Below are 12,442 nucleotides of genomic sequence, written 5' to 3' on the forward strand. Positions count from 1 at the left end.
AGGGAGGAGGGAGGGAGGTTTCGGTGATAGGTCATAATAATCAACCACATTGTATATTGACAAAATAAAAATAAATAAATTAAAAATTTTTTTAAAATGTTGGATAGCTAGTCAATATTATCCTAAATTAGGGGGGAAATGTTAAATAATTGTTTCTATTAAGGCAAATTCTCATAGAATTTTAACTGTCAAACTAAAAGTAGAAAAACCTACACCCTGATATTTCAGTAAATACAGTTCAGTATAATAAATACCAACTTACGAATTAATATTCAGCTATATTCAACACTAATCTGTCAGGACAGTGGCACACAAAAAAAGACACAATAGGGCTTCTGGGGTTCTGTTAATGTACTGGGTGTTACAGGAGTGTTTTTACTCTGTGAAAATTACCTTGTGAAAATTTATCACACTATTGTACTTAGGGTTTATGCACTTACCTTAAAAAGTCAAATATGGATAAAATTTGTTTCTTAAAAGCTAAAAAAAAAAAAAAAAAGAAAGAAAGAAATGCAAAATCTTATACTCCCTCCATGCCTACTGAATCAGAATCTGCCACTTTCCACATAAAGATATAATCACATAAGACCCTGGATCAGATAGTTTGGTCAAAAACCATTTTTGGCACCCATTAAAAAATGCTTTTTTAATATTTATTGACACCATACTGTTGACCAGGCCTTTGCTAAATAATTTGCTGGTCAGTTACTCATTTCGTAGATGTCTCTCAGTTTGGGTTTGTCTGACATTTTCTCACAATTAGATTCTTTTTCTTTCCTCTTTTTTTTCCCCCTCTCATGATTAGATTGAGATAATGCATTTTGGCAAGAATACCACAGAAATGATGTTATACCCTTCTTACTGCATTATAGCAAGAGGTACATGATCTTGTCTTATTTCTACTGATAATCTTAACCTTGGTCAGTAGGTTAAGGTGTTTTCTGCTGGGTTTCATCATTGTAAAATTACTGTTTTTCTCTTTGTAATTAGTAGATATCTTGGGATACCTTCAAACTATACAAATATCCTATTTCCCACTGTACATATACCTTCTAATTTCAGCAACCATTGATAAATCTTGCCTGCAGCAATTATTACGTTTCCTTGGCCTAATAATTCAATTTTCCTTATTCCTTCTACATTTATTAGTTCAATTTTTTCAGTAAAGAAAAATTACCCCTTTTTTATGTATTTATTTATTCAAATATTTATTTATATTAGCGCAAACAAATGTGTTTCTATTTTATTCTGTGGGCCGTAATCCAATACTATCATTATTCACTTCTTCAAATTGTTCCAACGTTAGGAGTTCCCTTAGTTTCACTGCTGTGCTTTTTCTATATGTTCCATCTTTTTACATTTTCTTTCTTTTGGCCACCACAAGATTCTCCAGGATCATCTTGTATTTTATTTTCTCCTTTCAAATCTATGTGCTTCTAATTTATTTTTCTTACTCTATTACTACATTAGCTAGAATGTTGAATACAATGTTGAATAGAAGTGATAAGAACAGACATCTTTACAATCTTAAGTGCAAAACGTTCAGTAGTTCATCAATATACATTGTGTTTGCTGTAGGTTTCATAGAAGCCCTTTATCAGGTTGATGAAACTCCCATCTATTTGTAGTTTGTGAGTTTTTATCATGAACGGGTATTGAATTTTGTCAAATGCTTTCTCAGCATCTATTAAGATAATTATATATTTTTCCTTTATTCAGTTAATATGTGAATTGTGGTCATTGATTTCCAAATGTTAAAAAAGGTGACTTGTTCCCTGTACTGTCCAGCCGTGAAAAAAACAAAAACAAAAAACAACAATAACAATAAAAAAGATAACTTGTATTTCTTGGATTAGCCCCACTTGATCATGATGATGTATTATATTTTTAATATGACACTGGATTTGATTTGCTAAGATTATTTGGGTATTTTTGTGTCTGTATTCAAGAGGTCTGTAGTTTCTTGTCTTTGAATATCTTTGGTTTTGGTATTGGCATAATGCTTGGTAATGCCTTTGGGGTTTCTTCTTTAATACAGCAGCTTTTTAGTAGTGTGATTAATTTCCAAATATCTTTTTGTTAATATTTTTAATTTATTCTGTGGTGTCATTGAACGTGCTCCATATGATTTCACTTCTTTTAAATTTATCGAGACTTGTTTTATGGTTCAGCATGTGTTCTATCTTAGTGACTATTTTATACTACTTTGAAGAATGTATATTCTTCTCTTGTTGGGTGTAGTATTCTATAAAATGTTAGTTAGGTTAAGTTGATTAATTGTTATTCAAGTCTCCTATATCCTTACTGATTTTCTGTCTACTTATTCTATCATTTGCTGAGATGGGGGCATTGACATCCCCAACTACATTTGTGGATTTATTTATTTATACTTCCAGGTATAAATAAATACTTTTTGCTTCATGTATTTTGATGCAATGTGATTAGGTTCAAGTACATTTAGATAGTCGCAATTTTTTGATGAATTGACCCTTTTGTCATTGTGAAGTATTTCTAACCCCAGTAATTAATATTCTTTGTCCTGAAGTCTGTTATGTCTACTATTAACCATTTTCTTCTGATAGCATTTGCATGGTATGTCTTTTGTTTTTAATCAAGTGTTATAGTAATGTAATTTATGTACCATATAACCGACCTATTTAAGGCATGTAATTTAATGTTTTTTTAGTATATTCAATGACTTGTGTAACTATAATCACAATCAATTTTAGAACGTTTTCATCACACCAAAAAGCAGTCTCATATTCATTAGCACTCACTTCCCATTTCCCCACCACCCCTCAACCTTAGGCAATCTAGGCAATCTGTTTTCTGTTTCTATGGATTTGCTTAATCTGGACATTTCAGATGGATGGAATCATATGATATGTGACTGGCTTTTTAGACTTAGCATTATGTTTTCAAGGCTCATCATGCAAACTGTATTAATATTTCATTCCTTTTTATGGCTGAGTAATATTCTATTCTGTGGATATGCTGCATGTTGTTTATCCATTCATCAGTTGGTGGACATTTGGGTTTTGATGTGGACATATGTTTTTAATTCTCTTGAATATATAGGAGTGGAATTGCTAGGTCAAGTGATAAGTCTGTTTAACTTTTTGAAGAACTGCCTCACTTTCTGCCAAACTGGCACCATTTTACATCCCACCAGCAGTGTAAGAGGGTTCCAATTTCTCCATATCCTCACCAACCCTTATTATTACAGTAGGTAAACAGCTATCTTATTCGACAAAGACTGTCCTTGACCCGAGCCCTCTTTTCAATGAGGTCTTGTCTTTGGGCCCTATCCCTGGCCTTCTTAACCATGTCTTAGCAAAGTACCCTCCTAAGTCGTTCCCATTACCCCACAATATGTGATCGATCTTGATATCGGTCAAGTTCCTTATCTGCCACATTTGATGTATAAGTCCTGCCTTTATTAAGAATCTTTTTTTTTTTTTTTTTTTAAAGATGACTGGTAAGGGGATCTTAACCCTTGACTTGGTGTTGTCAGCACCACGCTCACCCAGTGAGCTAACCAGCCATCCCTATATGGGATCCGAACCTGGGGCCTTGGGGTTATCAGCACCACACTCTCCCGAGTGAGCCACGGGCCGGCCCAGTAAGAATCTTATTAGGCCAGTTTAGCAAGAAACTCCCTAACCTTGCTATCCCTGCTTAGTAATTTTTTATCTACTGATCCCCTCACTCTGTTTGTTGTCTATTAAATCCCTGTCTATAAATTTCCTGTATTCAGAGTTGAGCAGTTTCTTTTCCTTATTGCAATAGTCATGACCTCTATTGCAGTAATCTTGAATAAAGTATTGCTTACCATTTTAACAAGTGTCAGAATAATTTTTTCTTTCAAGTGTGTTTTTTTGTATGCATTATGTGATTCAGTCTTGCCTTTTTACCAATCTAACAATCTCTGCCTTTTAATTGAGGTATTTGACCATTTATATTTAATTTATTTATACGGTTGGGTTTAAGACTGTCACCTTGAATGACTTTTCTATTTTCCCTATATATTTTGTTTCTTTTTCTTCTTTTCCTGCCTTCTTTTGGGTTGTTGGGGGGGAGGTGTTATTTTGGTCTTCCATTTATTTCCTTCACTAGCTATGCCTCTTTTTTTTTTTAAGGAGATGATCTCAGCTTTAGAATATGCATACTTTATAATATGCATCTTTACTGTTTCACAGTCTACTTTCAAATATTAGACCACTTTAAGTATAATGTAAAAACCTTACAACAGTATACTTTCATTTCTCTACTTTCATCTTTTATGCTGTTTTTTGTTATGCATTTTTCTTCTCTATATATTATAATCCCTTTAATACATTATCATTAAATTTGCTTTGAATAGTCAATCTGTAAGAGGGTACTTCAGAAAGGTTGTGGAAAAATAGAATTAAAAGATAATACAGTCTTTCCATGAACTTTTTAAGACCTCTTATATAAATAATGCTGCCATGAACTGTGTTCATTCTTAATATCTTAAATTTTTCTAAATTTTATTAATGTTTATATACCTAGTGAATCCTTCCATTTGGCTGTTACTTTATCCTTTTGCCCCTAAGATGTGTTGAGTGTTATTTTGCTATCAAATCCACCCTGTTTTGAACCAAAAAAGCCATCTTTCAAGACCAGTTTCAGTAATTAGATAGCACCTTGCGATGTTTTTCTGTTTTACTCTTTTAATTTATCCACCTTTTATGTATCATATAGCCCTCAGTTTAAATATAAATTTAATTCTCTATTTTGCTCATCATATATAATTAATTAACCTCAGATTAATTTACTTAAAAAAGTTAAAACTAATGATAAATACATCTAGGATCCACATTTTAAGTCACTGTCCTGTGTCCACTTTCAGGATGATTCTGAGTCATTCATTAATCCCTGCCCATAATAATGCTAGTCATAGACGTGACAGTAACTGGTAATTGTTACCATTGTTCTCAAGATCTGACAATTTGCATTACTTTTAGTTTCAAAGGGATCATCATCTGCCAATATGAGTTACCTCTTTGTAGTCATGAAAAACATGATGCTACTAAATCATTGCCGTAATAAGTCCTGCTGGTCTCATTTTCCTGTGCATGTTCACATGGGTACTTTGCAGAAAAGAGTTAACATAGCAGGCCTGAGACTGCTTCAGAAAGACCTGCCTAGAGAGATGGGCCATTCAATGACATCTGGGAACTTGGATTTTAGAAGGATTCTAACTATTTCCTGATAAAAACAGCTCACTTAATATTCCAGAGAGCATGGAATTGGGAAAAGAGGCTCAAATTAAATGTATCTAGATCTCAAGGGGCCAAGAACCTGTTCAGAAAAGAGTTAACATAGCAGTCCTGAGCCTGCTATCCTTAAAAAGGCCAAAGGTTAGCCCGTGGCTGGCATTGGAAACTTAAGATTTCAAGAGGATTTTCACCATTCCCTAACTGAAAAGATAGTTTACTGCACCTAATTTGTTTGGGCAAACAATATGGTTTATGTTGAAGACCTGCTTTCTTTTTGGTGTTATAAGGCTGTGCTCTAACCAACTGAGCTAACCAGCCAGCCCGCCCGCTTTCCTTTTGGGAGTCTGGAATTTTGGTATGGCCTAGGCAGAGAGTGCCTACATGACCAGCTCTCAACAGAAACCCTGGGCAAAGTCTCTAATAAGCTTCCTTTGTAGACAACATTTTATGTCACATCTTATTGCAGAAGGAATTAGTGTGTCCTGTGTGACTCCACTGGGAAGGGACCCTTAGAAGCTTGCATCTGATCTCCTCTGGACTTTGACCCAGGAGTATTTTTCCTCTGCTAATTTTGATTAGTATCCTTCTGCTGTAATAAATCTTAGCCATGAATAAAACTATATGCTGACTTCTACAAGTCCTCATAGCAAATCACCAAACCTATAGGAGATTTTGGGGACCTCCAATACAGATATTATGACTGTGGATTACATCATTTTATAAATTTTTGAATAATGAATTTATAATGAGAATTTTTATTATGTTTGTTTTTATAGGGAAATAAAAATAAGTTTACTTTTCTTTCACTTTAGAGAGGTAACTGAAATTCGTGAAGTCAACAGAAAATCAATTCCTCGTAATTCCTTAGAAAGTGCTGAGTACATAAAAGTCATAACAGGTTTATTAAATGCAAAAGACTTTCGTGATCGCATAAATGGGATTAAACAGCTTTTATCAGATACTGAAAATAATCAAGAGCTTGTTGTTGGAAACATTGTAAAGGTAAGGACCTGTTAAAATTAATTTTCATTTGAAACCTGTGGCCAACTACATTGATTAGTATAAAAAATTTGCCCTAAATCTTAGTACTTTACATATATTATCTTAAAGTATTAAAATGTTTGTTGAAAAGAATGGATTGTTTGTGTTTTGCTGTGATAAAACATGTTAGAACAACACAAAATAGTTGGAAAAAAAACAAGAAAATAACCTCTTATTTGTGTGAATCCTCCTACAAGATGGTAAGCTCCTTGAAAGCTCTGTATTCTTGGAATTTTCAGAACCTGGCATTCAGTAAATATATGACAAGTGAATCAATAAATATTTTAAGAGACTTGATATTGCTTTAGAATAGATATTAAACGTTTCCATATGTGGGTTAGAAATCTCTACATACCAATTTATATACTCTCTTTAGGCATCAAGCAAACAAATTGGAAATAGTAAATGTTCACAGTACCAAAGCATAGATTATTTGTGCCTCATTAGAATTTAGTTTAGTTAATTCTGTTAGTAATTTACTAATTAAATTCCATTTAAAATTTGTATAATATTCCTTAACTTGGGAAACATACCATAGCTAAGCTACTCTTTAATTCTAGTGTTCTCTCTTAATTTTCAGAATACAGTATATCATTGTCACATTTCTCATATCTGTTGAATAAAAATAAATCTCTTGGGAAGACTATTCTTAACATGAAAAATAGTAAATAAATAAATAAGTAGATATCGGAAATTATTAGTTAAAGCCTCAGCCTCATAGGGTAGCTTTTCATTTACCTGACATGATTAAAGACTTGTTTAGCATTCACTTTATTATATCTTGAGTTTATAAAAGTTACAGATTCTGAAAAGCAAGGAATAATTGTTAACCAAGTTAACAAGTAATAATAAAAATTTAACTCTGAAATTGCATCTAGAATTCTCAAAACAAGGGCTGGCTGGTAAGCTCACTTGGTTAGAGCATGGTGCTGATAACACCAAGGTCAAGGGTTTAGATCCCCTTCCTGGCCAGCTACAAAAAAATAAATTAATAAATAAAATAAAATTATCAAAACAAACATAAACTGAGACTAGGTCAAATCTTTAAGCTAAGCTAACCTGCACCTTACAGAAAATAGCATGTTTATCATATTTACAGTAAGTCAGTCATCTGCCTATTGAGCCACATTTCTCAACCTTAATTTATTATAATGTCTTTTGAGGTGATTTTTTAAGCATTCTCTTTTTGCTGTAAGATTCAACACACAGATATACCATCCAAATTTTCATAAAATTCTTATTATCTAAGTTCAGGTTAAATAGGATATGTGTGTGTGTGTGTGTTTAAAAAGAGTAAAGTAGGAGAAATACTAGGAAATGCTAGGAGAATTTAAATATAATAGTTATAAACATTATTTCACTTTAAATAATATACCAATTTACTTTCAGATCTTTGATGCTTTTAAATCTCGACTTCATGATTCCAATAGTAAAGTAAATCTGGTGGCTCTAGAAACAATGCACAAAATGATTCCGTTACTGAGAGATAACTTATCTCCTATAATCAACATGCTAATTCCAGCAATAGTGGATAACAATCTGAATTCCAAGAATCCAGGCATCTACGCTGCTGCTACAAATGTTGTTCAGGCACTGAGTCAGCATGTAGGTAAGAAATCTTACTTTGGCACTCAAATTACTTTGACTTTACTTCCATACTTTCTGATTCCACATGTTTTTAATAAGGCTAAAATCCTACTTACTCAATTTTTTAATTTAACAGTCATAAAAATTTTTAATTTTCTCAATAGTATTTTTAATTATTTTTAGTGATTAAAACTATCCTGTCCAACTGACTTTCTCTTCCCTTATCTTCAACTTTTTAGTTACTTTTTCTTTTCTTTCTTTCTTTCTTTTTTTAAATTTATTTTTTTTCTACCTCAACCTCATATCTGATACCAAATTAACTTAAAATGAATCATAGATTTAAATGTAAAGCTTGAACTATAAAACTTTTAGAAGTTAACTTGAGAGAATCTTCAGGTCCTTAGGACTTGGTGAAGAGTTTTAGACATGACACTGAAAGAATGATCCATGAAAGTCCACAAATTGGACTTCATTAAAATTTTTAAAAATTTGCTCTTCAAAAGATCCTGTTAAGAGGATAAAGACAGAAACTACAGAATGGGAGGAAATATTTGCAAACCACATATCTAACAAAGAACTCAGTATCTAGAATATATAAAGAACTCTCAAAATTCACCATTAAAAAACCAAACAATCCAATTAGGATACAGGCAAAAGACATGAAACATTTCACCTACAAGAACATGTGGATGGCAAATAAGCACATGAAAAGATGTTCAACACTACCAGCTGTATTAGTCAAGATTCTCCAGAGAGACAGAACCAATAGGATATGTATATAAATATATAAGAGGAGATTTATTAGGGGAATTGGCTCACACATGAAGGCTGAGAAGTCCCAAGATAGGTCTTCTGCAAACTGGATGCCAGTAGTGCAGCTCAGTTTAAGTCCGGAAACCTCAGAACCAGGGAAGCCAATGGTGTGATTCTCAGTCTGAGGACAAAGGCTTGAGAGCCAGAGATGTTGCTTGTGTAACTTCTGGAACCTGCAAGGCCGAAGAGTCTCGAGTTCTGATGCCTACATACAGGAGAGAAGAGTATACCCCAGCTCAAGCGGATAGAGTAAGAGATTCACCTTGTGCTCCACTTTTGTTCTTCTCTAGGCCCACATCAGATTGGATGGTGCCTGCCAAAACTGAGAGCAGATCTTTCCCACCCAGTCCACTCAGGCTCACAAGCTAGTCTTCTCTGGAAACACGCGTATAGACACACCCCAAAATAATGCTTTACCAGGTTTCTAGGTATTCCTTAATCTAGTGAAGTTGACACCTAAAATTAACCATCATCCTAGCTATTAAGGAAATGTAAATGCAAATTAAGACCTTGATCACTACACAAGTATTAGAACAGCTAAAATAAAAACTAGTGACAATACCAAATTCTGACAAGGTTGAAGAAACTGGATCTCTCATACACTGCTTGTGAGAATGTAAATAAAATGGTACAGCCACTCTAGAAAATAGTTTGCCAGTTTCTTAAAATACTAAACATACACTTACCATATAACCCATCAATTGCACTCGTAGGCATTTATATCAGAGAAATGAAAACGAGTCCATACAAAAACTTATACACAATTATTCATAGCAGCTTTATTTGTAATATCTAAAAACTGGAAACAACTCATGTCATTCAGGGGATGAATGCTAAAACAAATTATGATACATCTGTACCATAGAACACTACTTAGCAATGAAAAGGAATGAACCGGATACATGCAACAATTTGGAAGGATCTCAAAGGCATTATACTAGTGAAAAAAAGCAAATCTGAAAAGGTCTTATGCTGTAGGATTTCATTTATATAACATTCTCAAAAATACCAAAATTACAAAGAAGGTTGCTGGGGTTTAAGCGTGGTGGGGAGGAGAGAGTGAGTGTGACCGTAAAGAGGTAGCACTAGGGAGATCTTTGTGGTGATGGAATAGTTCTTTAATTTCAGTGATGGTTACACAAATCTACATATGTGATAAAATGAAGTAGAACTATACATACATACAGTTTTGATATTGTACTATAATTTTGTAAGATATAACCATCGGGTGGAAGGTAGAAAGGATCTTTCTGTACTATCTTTGCAACTTCCTGTGAATCTACAGTTATTTCAAAATGAAAACTTTTAAAAAATCAGTAAAGGTAAAAACAACCCCAAAGAAAGCAATTCTTTTTTTGTTTTTTGATAAACTTGTACTATCATTTGGAATAAGATACTTAGAAAACAGGCAATTCCTTTTCTCTTTTATACCACATGATAGCTCTTTTAATACTCTGTGAGGTATTTTTATTTCTCATTTGCTGTAAGAATGTTATTGTGCTAAGGTTTTATACAGAATTTTAAATAGTGGTTAACTGCTAGGTAGGTTAAAGAAACTTAACACATTTGCATCCTAGAAGTGAATTTTCTTTTTCCTTTCAATGCTATGTAATGGAAAATGTAAGATCTTATTACTCTTTAACCATGAGTCTCTGTATTATTCTTTTCATTTAGACAATTATTTACTACTACAGCCATTTTGCACAAAAGCTCAATTTTTAAATGGAAAAGCAAAACAGGATATGACAGAAAAGCTTGCTGGTAAATACTTCTTAATTTTAATTTCTAAAAACATATTTTAGTAACTAAAGATAAGCTGATAGGTATTTCAATTTAATTTTAGGATAGCTACTAATTCAATATTACCCACGAAGTAGAAATAAATTGTATACTAATCCACAAGAGGACCTTTTCAGATTTTTACCCCCAAAATTTTCTTCAAAAGAATTTTTTTTCCAGTAAATGTTTAGTCTTCCAGTTAGTAGAAATAATACAGAAAAAATAAAAAGACATTAAAATCAAATATTGGTGCTCATAGAAAACTATTTCAAAATTGTGTTTGATAAAAGGACCTTGGGTTTAAAATGTGTAAATTTTTATTTAACTACATTTGAAAAACATTGAGATGAATTTTGGGTTCAGTGTTTCTCCTTACCACTTTTGCCTGAACTAATCATGTATGGAATTAAATTCTTATATTTGAAGATCCCAGTCTTTGGGAGGAAGGTTTTTGATCTTAGTTATTTTAAGAAGCCTAACTTTTTAGGACAAATGGCATAGGGAAGAAACTTAGGATATTTTAGGTGCTTTTTAATTAGCAGAACTTGAATTTGTTTTATAAAATACCCTCACCGTTTACCATATTTTTGTGTTTCAGATATTGTTATGGAACTTTATCAAAGGAAACCCCATGCCACAGAACAGAAAGTGTTGGTCGTTTTATGGCACCTCTTAGGGAACATGACAAATAGTGGGTCTCTGCCTGGAGCTGGAGGAAATATACGAACAGCCACAGCTAAATTATCAAAAGCACTTTTTGCACAGATGGGTCAGAATCTGTTAAATCAGGCTGCATCTCAACCACCACATATCAAAAAGAGTTTAGAGGAATTGCTAGATATGACAATTTTAAATGAATTATGAGTCTTTGATAAAATATGGTATGATGAACAAAACTGTTTACATGATGACAAATCAAACTTTTTTAAAGTTACATTTTCAGTGCCTGCACTTCACATCCAGTAAATTGAAGCAATGGCTATTTTTATTTGCAGTCTGTGAGTGCACATCTGTCCTATAAAAACCCTACCACTTGTACCCATTACACAAAAACCTAAAATAATTAATATAACCTAATATTTATGAAATCTGAGGCACGTGGAATGAATCCGATTTTAATATTTTTGAGATAAGTCCTGCTCATTTGCACTATTCTGTAGAAACTGCAATTTGTTGCCCTATATGTACAATTAGATTTGTAATTAAAAATATACTTTTTGTTATGTAATCATGTTCTGCTATGTCTCATTACTCAGCCTTATTTTATGAAGTGGAAGAAAAGTCATTGAACTATGTTATCACAAACTAGGTTTTGTGTGCTATTTGTGAAAATATGTATTTCTGAATCAGTTCACTAATATGATTGTGCAGTATTAGCTTGCTTTTGCTGCTGTGTTAATGTGATGTATTCACTTACCTTTTGGGTTTAATTATCTACATAATTGTGAAATTTACAAGTTATAATAAAGCATGATGACCAAAGTTTTAGAAAATATTAAACATTTTAAATGCACGTTTAAGAAAACGTGTTGAATGTAACTTTCCTATTTTTGTGTGCAAACACTAAATTTTATTTCTATATGTCCTGACATTTATAAAGGTGTTATTTTGCTGCCCAGTTGTGTAATTCCCAAAAATAGTACCAGGTCTTCTATAGCTTTTCTCAGAATTCTTGGGCTTACAAGTACTGTATGCATCTGAAAAAAGAAAAGGAATGTTATGAAATAAAAGGATTTATTTCTGTAGATGTGTCAGAGATGTCCTATTTTTGCAACTTCCATATATGTTTAAATGGAAAAAATATACATTGTAATATTGACTTATCATTTTCACTTCATCTGCTGACATAATATTGACCTATCACTGTTGACCTAATAATAGACTTAGGTTATCATCCTAGCTTTATAGGAAATTAGTTGGCCGACCTTGGGCAAGTCAGTTGCCAGGTCTGGAACTCAATTTTCTCATCTCTAAAATGT

The 12,442-nt window shown here is 32.8% G+C and overlaps 1 protein-coding gene across 1 annotated transcript in view; it reads left to right on the forward strand.

Annotated features, from left to right (window-relative positions):
• Nucleotides 1–12,208, forward strand: part of FAM179B (family with sequence similarity 179, member B) — an 87,015-nt gene extending 74,807 nt beyond the window's left edge. Inside the window, exons 17-20 of the mRNA XM_008568709.1 lie at nucleotides 6,056–6,245; nucleotides 7,674–7,893; nucleotides 10,359–10,445; nucleotides 11,062–12,208. Of these exons, the coding sequence (XP_008566931.1) occupies nucleotides 6,056–6,245; nucleotides 7,674–7,893; nucleotides 10,359–10,445; nucleotides 11,062–11,327 (763 nt within the window). The 3' untranslated portion in view covers nucleotides 11,328–12,208. The remainder of the gene's footprint in view (nucleotides 1–6,055; nucleotides 6,246–7,673; nucleotides 7,894–10,358; nucleotides 10,446–11,061) is intronic.
• Nucleotides 12,209–12,442: the final 234 nt, after the last annotated feature.

This window comes from Galeopterus variegatus, unplaced genomic scaffold, assembly GCF_000696425.1.
Source record: "Galeopterus variegatus unplaced genomic scaffold, G_variegatus-3.0.2 Scaffold432, whole genome shotgun sequence".
NCBI classification, from domain to species: Eukaryota; Metazoa; Chordata; class Mammalia; order Dermoptera; family Cynocephalidae; genus Galeopterus; species Galeopterus variegatus.